General features: G+C 42.3%; 1 protein-coding gene across 1 annotated transcript in view; it reads right to left on the reverse strand.

The window, feature by feature from the left end:
• The window catches only part of LOC134609423 (uncharacterized), a 50,426-nt gene extending 32,971 nt beyond the window's left edge, over nt 1-17,455 (reverse strand). The window contains exon 1 of the mRNA XM_063453099.1: nt 17,220-17,455. Coding sequence (XP_063309169.1) covers nt 17,220-17,447 — 228 coding nt within the window. The 5' untranslated portion in view covers nt 17,448-17,455. The remainder of the gene's footprint in view (nt 1-17,219) is intronic.
• Nucleotide 17,456: the final 1 nt, after the last annotated feature.

The following is a 17,456-nucleotide window of genomic DNA, read 5'->3' on the forward strand; positions in this document are numbered from 1 at the left end:
ACTTTAAAATCATAATTGTCTAAACTGTATAATAGTTCCTAACCGTACCATAACCACTGACTGTAGAGACGAAATTGTTGAAATGTTATGCTATCGGTTAGTTAATGTTGAATAATTGTGTGGACAATTGTATGACTTGCTTAATAGTTGCATTGATTAGTATATAGTGTTTGGTGAGTCTTGTGTGTGCGACGTCGTGATATTGTTGAGCGTGTGAGGATCCTGTGCGTGTGTGCAGGGGCGTATTAGCCGCGAGGCAAACAAGGCATTTGCCTTGGGCGGCATTTTCCAGGGGGCGGCAAAAAAGCCGCCCCCAAATGCCCAAGGCAAATGTCTTGTTAGCCTTGCGGCTAACAGACATGCCGGCGGGCTGCTGGGCGATCGGGCGGCACTGCCTGGCGGCCGGCGAGGGAGCACTTCCCCTGACCTGTCTGCTCAGCTCCCTCGCCGGCCGCAGAGTGAGGCTGGGAGGCGGAGCCGGAATATGACGTCATATTCCGGCTCCCAGCCTCACTCTGAGGCGCGCAAGGGAGCTGAGCAGACAGCTCAGGGGAAGTGCTCCCTCGCCGGCCGGCCGCCCGCCCGCCAGGCAGTGCCGCCCGATCGCCCAGCAGCCACTGGACCACCAGGGAGGAAGAGACACCCCCCTCCCCAGCATTCCCAAAGGTAAGGAGGCTGGGGGGGGGGGGAGGGTGTTAAATAAATAAAAAAAAAATGTGTTAAAAATAAATAAAAAAAATGTCTTAAAAATAAATAAAAAATGTCTTAAAAATAAATTAAAAAAATGTGTTAAAAGAAAAAAGTGTTTCTGTCTGTGTCTGTTAGTGTTTCTGTCTGTTAGTGTTTGTGTCTGTTAGTGTTTGTGTCTGTTAGTGTTTCTGTCTGTCTGTTAGTGTGTGTCTGTTAGTGTGTGTGTGACTGTGTGTGTGTGACTGTGTGTGTCTGACTGTGTGTGTGTCTGTTAGTGTGTGTGTGTCTGTTAGTGTGTGTGTCTGTTAGTGTGTGTGTGTCTGTTAGTGTGTGTGTCTGTTAGTGTGTGTGTGTGTCTGTTAGTGTGTGTGTGTGTGTCTGTTAGTGTGTGTGTGTGTGTGTGTGTGTCTGTTAGTGTGTGTGTTTGTCTGTTAGTGTGTGTGTTTGTCTGTTAGTGTGTGTGTTTGTCTGTTACTGAGTGTGAGTGTGTCTGTTACTGAGTGTGAGTGTGTCTGTTAGTGTGTGTGTGTGTGTTTCTGGTAGCGAGTGTGTGTTTCTGTTAGCTAGTGTATGCGTATCTATCAGTGAATGTGTGTGTGTGTATTTAGAATGCGGGGCAGGGGGAAAGGTTGGGTGGGGGTGGCTCGGGGGGAGGGGGGGCGCCTGAGTTTTGTCCTGCCTAGGGCAGCACAAAACCAGGATACACCACTGCGTGTGTGTATGTTTGGGCCATGTGGTGCTGGTGATAAGGAGATTGGTGTGACTGTTGAAACTGTGTGTATAATTGTACAGCTTTTGAATCAGACGTTCTGTTGAAATCATCTTCTGATTCACAAGGCTGTTGGTCCTTTGTCTTGTATGTTAAAGAAAAAAAATAAAATAATTTACTACACTGTGTAGTAGGGAGTGGCCTGCCCTGGTGGCCGCATGGCCTCCATGTGGCAGTCTTGACTTAAATTTAGTGCAGGGTGTACATGTGGCTGTAACTAGTAGGCCAGAATTCTATGATCAGTTTCCATATATTGGCTGTTGGAAACCGATTGTTGAAAAACTGCCTTGGTGAATTAAACTGTGCCATGAGGAACAATGGAGCCACATGGTGGTCAGAACTAAGGACTTAATTCCACCCCCCTATTCATCCTCCAGAGCCAAAGTAGCCACTCCCCCACTCTTCCTCTCAAGCTAATACTAGTGTAACTGGTATTTGCATTCCCCCTGCTCTATTGTCCCCACCTACCCACATACCTATCTGTTCTTTTGTTTCAAACTCTTCTGTACCAACCCCCACTGATTCCAACCCCCACTGATTCTTTGTAAATGTAAACTGAGTTCCTTTTTGGTAGGAGTGTATTTTAGCATTGAATTTTATTAACAGTTAAATTGTGAGGAGAATTCGTAAGTCTATTGGATCAGATAATTCTCAGCAATGACATTGTACCATAATCATTGAAATAGCACTAAAACTACTGAACAGTCTAAAATACAACTGGAAGAGATGATCAATGGTTTAAGATGCTAGAGTACACTTTTATCCTTTTTTAGTTACTGGATGGGGCCCCTCCCAGCTTTGTTCAAAATATCCCCTTTACTAAAATACAAACTGAGATGCTTAATTTACCATAGAACTAAAGCTATAATCAAGCCTAGATATCAGGGTGGACAGTGATTAAAATAAGTAAAAATAAAATAAGGACATAGACTAATTATCTGCTTCATTAGACTTTATTAGACTTTAGGGAGGCACTCTAGGGCCACCTATTGGCCATCTTCGGGAGTTACATTGATATTACATCATCTTTAACTCTATACTGGCATACAACAGACAGAAGTAGGATTGCTTACCCTATTTTAATATATCTATTGCTATAAGGTTTTATTTTATGTATAAATATATTAAAAGTTATGTTTTATTATTAGACCCTGTAACGGACCGTTTTGCTCACCAGAGGTTAAAAACCGTTTAGGCGATAATCCCCTTCCAGATAGACAAGCAGCTACCGCAATCACCAATCTCCCGAACTGAAAACACATGAACCCTGGAAATATCTGAACAGGAAAACCATACGAAAGGGTTACACTCCTGGCAGTCAGCATACAATCCAATTCCCCCAATAACGAGATGACACTTCGTTTTGAGGGTTAAGCAGAATCTGACTGTCCTGGCACATACAGCCTCTTTTATTCCCAATCCACAACCACAGTACAGCCCACAGGGTTTTACAGAACAATCAATCAATCCGTAAATACACACAGACACTCCCACACAAAATCCTCCCCTCTGCCTGTGATATAATTACTGAACACAATGGGTAATCTCATTATCACAGGCAGCGGAATACAGTTTTTACACAATATTTATAACTTTGAAAGTATGCATCACATTCACATAAAACTTGCATTTTCATCCAAATTGGTCCATTGGTTCAAAAGATAGATCGAAGTCCTTTGTGACCAAATGAAGCATGGCTTTTCTGCCCAAAACCAGTTCCACGGAGTCTTCAATCCTGGTGATAATTGAGAAGTAATCCAATTATCTCCAAGGGCAGAGGCAAAACTCCATTAAGCACATGGCAGTAAAAATACAATAAAATACAATAAAATACACAAGGTTACATTTATTACATAAAATACAGACATTCTACCTATCCCCAGATAGCTTAGATCTGAGTGCACATTATTACCGGATGGCGCTCAGATCACATACATACAGTTCAATCGCCATGGAGCCAAAGTCTTTCATACAGTCTTTCAGTATACGGCTGGGCTCCATGGCATAGCTATCTGGGGTAGCATGGCTTTAACAGTCCGCAGAAAGGCACAAACCAGCCTTTATGCAGGGAAAATAAAGGTTTAAACTGCAGAGCCATAGTCTAAAGGGAGCAGGCGAGCAACCAGGCTTCTCCAGTGCACAGTGGTTAGGTTGGTTTCCCCGCAGACCCATCAAGATTATTTTGATACAATTACTTACCCTCTGGTGACACCTACTGGTAGGTTTTTGGTTTAACACTTTTTTTATTTTTTCGTCTGCCAAATGCTAACTAGTAACATTAGCACACCCCCTTACACCTATCTTACTACTTCCAGACCGGAACCTATTACTGAGCAGTCTTATCGAAGCCTTATACTAACCCGACAGATGACTGGTACCCTCTGTGACTAGAGCAATCTCGCCACATTGCATTGGAGAAGCCTGGTTGCCCGCCTGCTGCCTTTGAACTATGGACCAGACTTTAAAAGACGTTATTTTCCCTGCAGAAAGGCTTATTTGTGGCTTTCTGCAAGGGTGTTCGATAGATTTTATCTACCGAACAAACTGCCGAAGGCGCGACCACCTGGGAGCTGGAGTGTGCTGCCAATTTACCTCCCGGATGCTGCGCTTAACCGCAGCTTAATTGACGAATACAGGGTGGTCTTTGTTCGTTTACCGAACACGTGGCGGCGGCCATTTTAAAAGGCCCGAGCGGCCAGCGGTGTTCAGCGCTTACACCATGGATCTAAAAACGGACACTTAGTTGCACGAACACAGCTGAGCCGTCCGCCTCCTGGTTCTTCTTCGTGCAGTTTAAACCGAACACATGTTCATTCGGTACTTGTGTCATGTGAACGTGTTAACCCAGATAGCTATGCCATGGAGCCTATTCGTGTAATTAAAAACTTTGGCTCCATGGCAATTGAACTGTGTGAATAGGATCTGAGCGCTATTCGGTAGTTTTGTGCGCTCAGATCCCAGCTATCTGGGGATATGTGAAATGTCTGTGTTTTATGTATGAAAGGTGACTTTATGTATTTTAAGGTGTTTTACTGTCTTTGTGTCCCCATGTGTATAATGGAGTCTTGCCTCTGTCCTGGAAGATAATTGGATTACTTCTCAATTATCCCCAGGATAGAGGGAGGGAATTAGGATGCATTGTGGGGATGTTTTACCTCTGTGTGTCTGAAATGTGATACATGTCTGTCTGTGAAACAGTCTTCCATCTGGTCCCCTAGGGGAGTGTCCACCAGGTGGGAGGCCTGCATAAATACTGGGCAGGTAGCCCTGAATAAACCAGAACACTGCTTGACCCTCAACACGGAGCTTTGTCTCGTTCTTGGGGGGATTCACTGTATGAGACTGATAGAGACTGATTGCTAGGAGTGTAAGCCGCTATTCTCAGAAGTGTAAGCCGCAATTCTCAGGAGTCGTACTTGCATTCTAGGAGGCCATTTGGTGAAGCACCAGTTCCTATACATGCAGGAGTGTCCAGTTTAACTTCTAGGACGAGATCTATTATCAAAGCTTCAAGCTCAGATAACTTTTCTACCTAATGGATCAACGTCTCTGAAGTTTAATATTCTTCTGCTAGCAGCTATTCGTGAGGTTCCGGTTTGGGAGTTTGGAGTGCTACCTTATTCCCTTGTATGCAGTTCGGGAGTTTGGAGCATTCCCTTGTATGCGGTTCGGGAGGTTGGTGTTTTACTGAAGCTGCCTTTATGTCTGAAAGGGGAATATCGCCTAAACGGATTTTGTGTGTGTGGGAGTGGTTAGTAAATTCCATGTGTGGAAGTGGTTAGTAAATTCCTTTGTCTTCAACAAGCCATGTGGTCTGCCCATATAAGGTGATCCTGAATATCCTGTGTACTGATTGGTCTAAGTGCATGTGTGGGTGGAGCTATTAATGGGAGGAGTTATTGTTTAATAAAATGCTTCTGAAACATGTGCTCAGGGCTCATTCCTTTTGAACACAAGTTCAGTGTGAGGCCCGATCGGTACGTGAATAAAGGCCTGTTACTTCCTGAAGACGTGTGTACATATCTCTATGTGTGGCTTCTGCAGTTTGTTCCTGTTATTTCCCCGGTAACACCAGTAGTAGGAATAAAATTAGCCTGGTGCTTGTCAGCAAAATTACAACAGTCATTAAAAAAATAGTACTCCAAGGACTTTGAAGTAAGGTGAAAATAACTTGGCTTTTTATTCCATAGTGATTCAACGTTTTAGTTCCTTGTCGGAACTTTCCGTATATATCTATATCAGGGATTTGAAATGGCAGCTGCAGAAACCCTGTGTAACAAGGCTGCAATATGAAGATCCTGCTATGTATATATTATTAAAGTGAGTACTTCGTTATACAGGAATTATTGGCTGTTTTGTACAAAACATCACAGTGGCGACGAGGCTGTAGAACCCTAACTGACATGGCAGCCATTTGCACTATAAAGGACTTTGATCCTGACTTGGATGTATGGGCCTCTTGGGTTGAAAGGCTTGAACAATATTTCACAGCTAATGATATTCCTGACAATAAACAGGTCACTGTTTTCCTAACAGTTATAGGAGCCAGAACATATGATACGCTAAGGAGCCACTTACACCCAGAGAAACCTGCCAGCAAGCCATTGGCAAGCCTGATTACTCTGTTAACTAGCCATTTCCAACCAAAACCACTAGAGATAGCAGAGAGATTTAAATTCTATAAAAGAAGACAAGAGCCTGGTGAATCAGTTTCAGCATATGCCATTGCGTTACGGAAACTCGCCAGCACCTGCTGTTTTGGGGACTACCTGCCCACTGCTCTGCGAGACCAGTTTGTAATGGGCATTAGCAAGTGATGCAGTGCTAAGGAGAATGCTTACAGAAGAAGATTTAACATTTAAAAAGGCAATGAACATGTCAAGCATTATAGAACAAGCCTCTAAGGATGCTAATCTATTACCCAGCAGACTGGACAACACACAGGAGGCAGAGGTAGAAGTTTTAAAATTAGATGCTAGAGCACAGAGTGAAGCACAGGGAAAGAGACATTCAAAACTGGAACATTCACATTACAAATGTTATCGCTGCGGAGCTTCTACACATGTTGCAACTACATGCAGATTCAAAGATGCCAAGTGTCAAGCTTGTGGTAAAATGGGCCACCTACAAAGAGTGTGTAAATCCACAGCAGATAAAGGGAGTAATCGCTTGAGATACAGAGCAAAGAATGCCTATAGAGTACAAATGCAGGAGTCTTCTGAGGATTCAGATGAACAATTTCCTGTCCGAAATTTAAAAATATATAAAATAGGTTCTAATATGGCTGCATTCACAGTGCAGGTTGTTGTAAATGGAAAGGAACTGACTATGGATTTGGACACAGGTGCAGCTGTATCAGTGATTTCTTGGAAACGCCTTAAAAAACATAGGCCAATAATTTACAGATTTTACTATTAACATGATGTAAAGTCATGATTTTATTAATGACACGGAGGCGAGTATTATGCTGCACTCTTTCTTTATTTACCTCAGCAGCAAAGAAAAATAACATTAAATCAGTATAAAAGAAACCAGTAAATAACATGAGGTATATCTTCCTAGCAACAGGAACAGCCAATCAGCATCCTCTTTGTAGCATAATAGGCAGTGTCCAGTATACAACTTCCTCTTTCTTGCGATCCCGAACAAGGACAACAAATCCAAATAAAAAGTGGGCTCCAATTAGAGGGTATACGAGCCTTAAACTGGATCTCGAAGTCAAGCTGGAAGAGAAAGGAGAATATGGTAATATCCAAGTATAAAACTGGAGTTATGCATAAATTCGCATTACATGGAATATCATATATATATATACATAACATGAAATTCAGTTTAGTCAAACCTTAAGCTCGACTGTCATTAACAAGGATAAAACCCAGTAATCAAAAAAGACTTACCGTGAAGTCAACTTACCCAGAGAAGACCAAACCTCCAGGGATGGGAGGGAGGGATAATACTCGCCTCCGTGTCATTAATAAAATCATGACTTTACGTCATGTTAATAGTAAAATCTGTAAATTTTATTAAGACACGGAGGCTCCTATTATGCTAGTTCAAAGCTGTGAAATTATGTCTCCAGTGAAGTGTTGAATAGGTCTAAAGTAGAAATCATGGAATGTAGACTCCGAAGACCAGCCGCTCTCATAATATCCTCCAAGCGACAACCAATCGAGGAAGCCTTAGGAGTCATTGCCCATCGAACCGAATGAGGCACAGACACATAGGTATCAATACCTGCTAGAGACATAACGTATTTGACCCACCAAGCTAGAGTAGACACCGGACGATGCGACTTTTGGAAGGAGATGAAGAGTTCCTGTTTCAAAGGATTCCGTAACGTAGTGGAACGATGTTCACCCACCCATTAGTATGCAACAGGGCAAAGGAGAGATCTATTAGGGAAAACTGGGTAAAATTGATTTTAGAGGAGGTTTTTGTCCTCCGTGAAATGTCAAAGAGGACACCTTCTGGAGTAAAGGAACGAGCAACCACCTCAAGAGTTCGTACGTCAGAAAAACCTCCTGCAAGAAAAAAATTCAAGACAATAGAGACGTCCCACAAGACAGAGTATCGTGGTAAGGGTGGATGAGCAAACCATATTCCTCAGAGAAGTCAATATATGACAGGATGTCAACCGACAGGCGTCCAATTGAAACTTTGATGGCAAGCAGAAGTGGACGATCGGTAAGGTCCACAGTGCGATAGGCTTTACCTTCATCATAGAAGTCAGAAAAATGGAGGACAGACATAAAAGGAGCCGATATGGGATTTAAATTGAATTTCATGCACCAACTATGCCATCTGCTCCAAGCAGATTTATAAGCCTGTCTCGTGTTGGGTGCACCCTTGATAAGTTGGGGAGTTGATTGCGAAACTCCCTTGACCGACCAAGGTTCCCTGAAATAGACTACACTATGAGATGCAAGAGACCTTGGAGAACAAGGGGATGAGGTACACCGTCCCGATCCTGAAGAAGGCACTTGAGAGATGGAAGGTCAATAACCCTCTTCCTAAGAGGAGAGAACTATGGTTGGGACGGCGATAGAGGAGCCATGATCACCAGGTGTCGGACTGGTGATATCGATGGAAAGGCAACAGGGAATCAGTGCAAAGGGCAAAAAATCGTAATTCCTTGGAGAAAACATTCATAGCCAGTGTTATCGCATCTGGTCTCCAACTGAAAAAACTGGAAAGTTGAGCATTCAAACGAGAAGCGAAAAGATCTATTTGCAATAGACAACATAGGTTCCAGATGTCTTAGAAGACCATGGAATCCAAGTGCCAGTCGCTGGAATCTCTGAGTTGGCGTGAATACCAGTTCGCCGTAGTGTTGGAGAGACCTTGAATATATTCTGCCGTGACTGAAATGCTGTGTCTCAGGCAAAATTGCCAGCAATCACGAGGCATGTAGGTCAGAATTTTGTATTTTGTGCCTCCAAGTGATTGATGTAGCGGACTGCTGACACGTTGTCCATCTTCAGAATCATAGCGCATTGGGCTTGAGTTGGGGAGAAACTGTGGACTGCAAAGGAACCGGCCAGATGTTCCAAACAATTGATGTGGAGTGTCGATTCCAGGTTTGATTATCTGCCCTTGGTGGAAATATTTCCGCATTGAGCACCCTAACCGTGCAAACTTGCGTCGGATTTGATTATCAAATCTGGAGCTGTTCAAAATATGGTGCGCTTATTCCAAGCTTCTATGTGAAGAAGCCACCATTGGTGTTCACCCTCCGCTTCTGAGTCCAGAGTTACCATATCTGTGTATGATGCGCTGCCCTCGAGATAAAGTTTGTAATCGTTGTAGGGCTCGATAGCCAAGAAGACCTGGAAAAATCGCCTGTATAGATGCCGGTAGAAGGCCTAACATTCTCAACAGTTGTTTGAGAGAGAGTTGAGAGGTTGCTAGTGTTCGCCTATCTCCTTCTCGATATTGGCTAATTTTGCCACCGGAAGGTGTAGAGTTTGAAGGGTAGAATCTACAATAATCCAATATAACCCAGAAATTTGATTTGTTGCGTGGGAACGATAATGGATTTCTCCCAATTGATCAGGAAGCCTAGGTTCTCTAACAGAGTCAAAGTCCATGCAAGGTATGTCCGGATTAATTGAATAGACTGAGCCAGAATGAAAATGCCGTCTAAATATATTATAAGACGTGAGCTTGTTGAAGCACCATGGAGCCGAAGACAGTCCACATGGGAGGCACCTGAACCTCTATTTACTGCCCTACCATGTAAATTGCAGGAAGTTCCCGATCTTGATGTTGTACTGGGATAGGCACTGTGAGATATGCATCCTGCAGATCCAATTTGGCCATCGAATATGCTGGTTGGAGAAGATCCCGTAAACAATGCCCTTCTTCCATCTTGTAAGTGCTGATATGCTCATAACTATTGAGCTGTCTCAAATTTATCACTGGACGGATACCTTTGCCTTTTTTGGGAAACAAGAAAAGGTTGCTTACGTAACCCAGGGTATGTGCCGGAATCTCTATGATTGATTGTCCACTGAGTCTGCGTCTCATTGGGAAAAATTTCCCTTGATGGGGAACATTGAACAGGTAGAGAAAGGAAGTCTATGCAATACCCTTTCACAGTGTGAAGAACCTAAGCATCTGATGAAATGAGGGATCATACATGGGAAAAATGTGTGAGCCTGCCCCCCACTATCAGTAAGGAAGAATGGAAATTGTGAAGACTTCTTAGGAGCACCTCTTAGGCCACTAACAACCCAGGGTCTACCACTTTGTGGGAAGGAAGTTGGTATAGTGCATTGTTCAAAGAAATTGGCTCGGCAAGTATAAGAGCCTTGGTTCTGTCTAAAAGAACAGTTCTGTTTGTTTAGCCGGACAAAGGAGCCCAATTATTTTACAAAGTTGTCCCCAAAGAGAAAACCTTTTGCCTGTGTTATCTGGCTTGTTCAGAGCCATAGTTAAACGTTTGGGCTCAATCTTGAGCAAGATCGATTTGTGGCGTTCTGTGACAACCGCATTGTTGGTGTTGCCAACTTAAATCACTCTCTGGATCTAACCACTTAAGATGGCGCAATCTAATTCTAGATCATCCTCTACTGCTTCAAAGATCTTGGCTGCTGAGCCCAAGATGCCCATGATTTTATCCTAACCGTTTTGCAATGAGAATCTAAGCCTTTAGATGGCTTCCATCCTGTCTTACTCAGGATTTGAATGATCTTGAAGGATCGACTGATAGCGTTTTACATGAGTCATCAGGGACTGTTCGGCATGGCCATTCAGCCCGCCATTTATTTCACTTTGCCTTCTCAAAAGGCTTGCGTACTCTGGATGCAATATACTTGGCTACATGGTCTGAGGAGACCAGTGGGTGACATAGGTCATCAGGTTCGAATAGGGGTTCACATTGAGTGTCCAAGAGCCTATTGGTGTCCCTGAGTCCACATAATCTACCTAAATCTTGGTAGGTTTAACAGGACATGTATCCCAAATGGGATTAGCATCCTCTTCATCAGTAATTTCATAATCAGGATCAGAAATATCCTCTGAATCCTCCATATAGGACTCAGGGAACTCATCCTCAATATCACTGAGCTCAGATTCAGAGTTTAGTTGGGCTTTTTCCCTTTTCCAAAGTCTAGTCGATTTTGCCCGACTAGTAGCTCTTTTGCGCGGTGGTAAGTTAATCGCGCCATCCGTGACAGGTATGGTACTGTCCATCTCTATTGTTTTGGAGGAGTATTTAGCCTTATATGAGGCCTTGCGGGCAGGCTGAAGCAGAGCCAGTGTGAGTACAGATACACCTCCATATAGTACTCAGGAAACTCCTCCTCAATATCCCATAGCTCAGATTTAGAGTTCAATTGGGCGTTTGCCCTTTTTCAAAGTCTAGTTGATTTTGCCCGACTAGTAGCTCTTTTGCGCGGTGGTAAATTAATCGCGCCATCCGTGACAGGTATGGTACTGTCCATCTCTATTGTTTTGGAGGAGTGTTTAGCCTTATATGAGGCCTTGCGGCCAGGCTGAAGCAGAGAAGGTGTGAGTACAGGTACACCTCAATACAGAACGTGGGGAACTCCTCCTCAATATCACTGAGCGTGGATTCAGAGTTCAATTGGGCTTTTGCCCTTTTTCATTGTCTAGTCGATTTTGCCCGACTAGTAACTCTTTTGCGCGGTGATAAACTAATCGCGCCATCTGTGACAGGTATGGTACTGTCCATCTCTATGGTTTTGGAGGAGTGTTTAGCCTTATATGAGGCATTGCGGCCTAACACCAGGGCCTAGTCATGGAAGCTTTTGCCATGGAAGTGTCAATTAAAGCCTGCATGTCAGCAGGATCAGTAAAACAGAAAATCAGCCTCATTTTCAGAGATACCTGGAGAGGCTTCTACATTAATCTGCATGTTTGCTGTAGACCCAGAAAGATCCTGTCAGACTGCATCATAAATATACAAACAAACCTAAGGGGATGAATAAAGCAAAATAATACCAAAAGGAAAGGGTTGAGTAACCCTCAAGTAAAAAATAAATAACTAAACAGGATAAAGAAATGAAAGTACTCACAATAGTGAAAGAAAATAGCAATTGTCATATAAAAACACAGGAGCTGCCCGGCTGCCACTATAACTAAACCCCACCTTGGATTTCTGGCAGTTGGTGGCAGAGCAGCAGCCACACAGATAAATGAAGGGAAAAAAAAAACCCAGCACAATAGCATTTTACAGGGGATAAAGATCCTCAAAGACGTCCCTGAGCCCCAATTGATGGTAATCTTGGGGCCAGGGCGGTCAGAGGGGAAAGAAATTATCAAAGGATATCCAATAAAGCATATAACTGAACCAAATGAAGTAAATACATCAAATTAAGTTAAAATGAAGTAACTAAATATATTTATAAACATGAAACTATTATAATTAAAATGTAATAACTATAATAACTATATTAACCACAGTAATGATATGAATAAAGTAAAAGATCCCACAGTTAAGAACCATGGGACCCAGTGTCACTTAACTGAGGTAGCAGCAAAGAAAGAGGAAGTTGTATACTGGACACTGCCTATTATGCTACAAAGAGGATGCTGATTGGCTGTTCCTGTGGCTAGGAAGATATACCTCATGTTATTTAATGGTTTCTTTTATACTGATTTAATGTTATTTTTCTTTGCTGCTGAGGTAAATAAAGAAAGAGTGCAGCATAATAGGAGCCTCCGTGTCTTAATAAAATTCAGACCACAGCGAGACTGCAGACATATTCTAAAGAACTGTTAATACCAGTAGGTTGTGTGACAGTCACAGTTACATTCAACAAGTGTAAGAAGAAACTACCTCTCTATATCTTAGAGAATGGAGAACCTCCACATTTTGGTAGGGAGTGGATAAGGGCTCTCGGGATGCCTCAAGTGCATAAGTATCCATGTCATGTGTTGAATGAAAATCAGACAAGACTTGACTGGATTAGGGAATTACATGAAAAATATGCACCAGTGTTTGATGGCCAATTAGGGACTGTAAAGGGACAACTAGTTTCCTTAGAATTAAAGGAGCAACACCTAATCCTTCTTAAGAAGGAGCAACACCTAATTTTTTTTAAAGCCAAAATGGTCCTTTGAACACCTTTATTTCGCTTTGGAGAAAGAAACTGTGGAAGATGGGAGCCTAGAGGACACTTTAAATATGATTGGAATGCATATGCGATCCGAATATGGCTGCTGGAACGCATCCGATGGAACCGGAAGTGACGTTATGAGTCCTTGCGGCCGCCATTTTGGTGCCAAAAATGATGCAAGTAGGACGTCCCCTCTCAAGGAAGTCATTTTGCATGGTTGGGTGGAGCTAAAAATGCAGATTTCGGTGGGAAAATTGGGTTTAAAAAACATTTACTCACTGCAGGACAGTCTATGTACCCGAGTAAGACGCTGCCGCCCCACACACACGACACCCCTACCCTGCCGCCCCACACACACCCACACCACAGCCCTATCCTGCTCCACAAACACCACATTCCTATCCTGCACCCCCCACACACACCACATCCCTATACTGCCCCCCGCACACCAACTACATCCCTATCCTGCCCCCCCGTACACACACTACATCCCTATCCTGCCCCCACCCACACGCACTACATCCCTTTCCTGCCCCCACCCACACACACTACATTTCAATCTCGCCCCCTACACACAAACTACATCCCAATCTCGCCCCCTACACCCAAACTACATCCCAATCCCGCCCAACACACACACACTACATTCCAATCGTGAAACACGTTGTGTTGAAAAAAAAAGGACGTCGTGGCTAAAGATATTGCACTTCTATGTAAGACTTTACTTATTTTTTGTCAAATAAACTACATGTTTGAATTTAATCTGATGCCTTTCCATTTTCATATGTTTGGAGTAAGGTCATCTGCCAGATCTTTAATTTGAAAATACCATCACCATTCCAAAAGTGATTTTACCTGAGCCAGGTTACACAGGCTTAAAACAACGTGAGTGGGATGCGAATATATAAATTTTGTGACATACCTCATATTTGGTACTCCTTGACTGTACTACTATGTCAAGTTTATTTATTCCTAACAGCCACTTGTGGAACCAAACCTTATTCGGGTATAAACACATTTATTACTATAACACATACATGTTCTGCACTTGCACTTTTGTTAAGATTGCATGTAGAATGCGACATCCACTGTTTTGTGGGGGTTTTTTTTGTACTTGTACTGATTTGGTGGAATTGGGTGATTAATTCCCATAGAGGGATTGCCAGCAACTCTCTAGCACCATTGGAGGTTGCATATTCTTTTTTTCTATATTCAGCAGTCTGTCTTTGTGTGCATACAGCAGTCTGTCTGCGGGTGCACATAGCAGTCTGTATTGTGTGTGTCTATATGTGTGTGTGTGTATTCAGCAGTCTGTGTGTATGTATTGTAGGGATCGACCGATTATCGGTTTTACCGATATAATCGGCCGATATTCGGTATTTTCGGCAATATCGGTATCGGCCAATAGAGATACCGATATTGCCGATAATACCTCCCAGGACCGCCAGGCTCATTACAAGCCCGGCGGTCCTGGGGGGAAGGGCGGGTAGCAAGTGTTTACTCACCTCCCTGCAGCTCCTCCAGCTTCCCAGTGTAAATCTCGCGAGACCCGCGGCACGCTGCCGCAAGACTTACACTGGGGAGCTGGAGGAGCTGCAGGGAGGTGAGTAACGCTTGCTGCCCGCCTGGACCACCAGGGATTGCTATATCCTCCCCTCCCTGGCCAGGCAACAAGCAGGGAGGGGGGACAACAAAAAATAAATAAGAATGATTAAATATAAAAAATAATAATAATAATTTAATATAAAATGACCCCTCATACACACACTCCATTATTATACACATACACTACACAAACACACTGTGTATATAATGCAGTGTTTATATAATGCAGTGTGTTTGTATAGTGTGTGTGTATATAATGCAGTGTGTGTTTGTATAGTGTGTGTGTATATAATGCAGTGTGTGTTTGTATTGTGTGTGTGTATATAATGCAGTGTGTGTTTGTATAGTGTGTGTGTATATAATGCAGCGTGTGTGTATATAATGCAGCGTGTGTTTGTATAGTGTGTGTGTATATAATGCAGTGTGTGTTTGTATAGTGTGTGTGTATATAATGCAGCGTGTGTGTATATAATGCAGGGTGTGTTTGTATAGTGTGTGTGTATATAATGCAGTGTGTGTTTGTATAGTGTGTGTGTGTATATAATGCAGTGTGTGTTTGTATAGTGTGTGTGTATATAATGCAGCGTGTGTGTATATAATGCAGCGTGTGTTTGTATAGTGTGTGTGTGTATATAATGCAGTGTGTGTTTGTATAGTGTGTGTATATAATGCAGTGTGTTTGTAACACACACTGCATTATATACACACACTATACAAACACACACACACTATACAAACACACTGCATTATATACACACACTATTCAAACACACTGCATTATATACACACACTACACAAACACACTGCATGATATAAACACTGCATTATAAACAGAGTGTGTTTGTGTAGTGTTTATATAATTCAGTGTGTGTTTGTGAAGTGTGTTTATATAATGCACACTACACAAACACACTGCATTATATACACACACTATACAAACACACACACTCTGCATTATATAAACACACTACATTCACTATACACACACTACACAAATACACACACTCTGCATTCCTTATATACACACACACTACACAAACACACACACACTTTGCATTTAGTATATACAGAATTCACTTTACACACACACTGCATTAACTTTACGCACACTACCCACACACTACACAAACATTCTGCTTTCATTATATACACACTAGACAAATACACACAGCATCCACTACACACAATAGACAAATACACACTGCATCCACTACACACACACTACACAAACACACACTGCATCCACAACACACACACTACATCCACTACACAAACACACACTGCATCCACTACACACACACTACACAAACACACACAGCTCCCCTGTCTAAACACACTGCATCCACTACACGTGGCATGTATATTTTGTGCATTTACCTTTAGAAATAGTTTTTATTTTCCAAAATGGTAAATGTACAGAATATCGGCAAATTATATCGGCTATCGGCCTGAAAGTTCACAGAATATCTGTATCGGTATCGGCTCTAAAAAAATCAATATCGGTCGATCCCTAATGTATTGTATTTGTTGGAGGTACCAATAAATATAAGCTTTCCCCCAGGGGTCAATTATGCTGTTAAGATGGCCCTGGTCTAGGGTATGTGTGTGCTCTGATCATGCTCCTACAAAATGTAAATTAAAAGAGACTCTTTTGAGTACCAGGAAGGGGATGAGCTGTAACAGTCACTTGCGGCCAGTTAAAGACTTCAGTATGTATTTCTCTAGAGATTTTTGTATTTCTAATGGGTGTCCCGGTTTATTGTTTTCAAAATCTAGTCACCCTGTCCGTAGGGGGACTGCCTGGGTTGTCAGGCAAGTCCCCCCAGTGCGATCTCTTGCTTAGAACTGCTGGCGTGCAGATGAGTATCGAAGATGGCAAGGAGATGTTATGCCACCTGGCTGCGTTTTGGACCACCTCTTTAAACGGTTAAAAACCAACAGGGACGGGCTACAGACACCAGAACAACTACATTGAGCTGTAATTGTTCTGGTAACTATAGTATCCCATTAAATGTCATATTAATTTTAAATTGCTGACAAAGAAGAGACTAAAAATAAGGGAGACCCGTGATAAACCAAGAAAAAAATATAATAAAACCAGAAAAACACTACAGGGAGGTGGATACTTTCCTATAGGGTAAGTAAATAAGACAGAAGGCAAAATGTCATAGAAGAGAAAAAAAGTTATTAAAGAAGAAAGACATATCTAAAGTAAAAAAAAGTTAAAAAAAAAAAAAGATTATAGTGAAACCATAAAAAAGAAGAAAAAAACACGGATACTACTATAGCAGTCAGAAAAGAGTGAGAGTGGAAAATGGAACAGTGCGTTTCATGAGAGTTTTTGTATCCACCTGCGCATGAGTGTTTGTTTTCTGTCTCTGATCACTTCTGTACGTTAAAAATTTTAACATCTAGATTCGCCATACTATCCTTTTAACTATGGGGAAAAAATTAACGTGATTATCATTGGAATTATTAGGAGTTGTAGAATGGGTGCAGGTCAATTCATATTACATATACAGCACTTCAACACCCGAAGTGTTCAAAAACTAAATATGCATGTATTATGTTACCTGAACAAAAGATACAGTGGTAGAAAGCGATTTGCCACCCTTCTGTATGCACACCAGTAGCCGAGATAGGAACGTGCAGTAATTTTCTGTGTCCCCGCTTCGATATACGGCCACCTTGTTATGACTGCTTTCTTGCAACATATCCACGTAGTTAACAATGCCATGCACCTTGTTATATAGCAACTGCAAACTGCTTGGCGGGTTGAACATATAATGGATACTGTCCATGATCAACTT

This window comes from Pelobates fuscus, chromosome 4 (assembly GCF_036172605.1).
Source record: "Pelobates fuscus isolate aPelFus1 chromosome 4, aPelFus1.pri, whole genome shotgun sequence".
Taxonomy (NCBI): domain Eukaryota; kingdom Metazoa; phylum Chordata; class Amphibia; order Anura; family Pelobatidae; genus Pelobates; species Pelobates fuscus.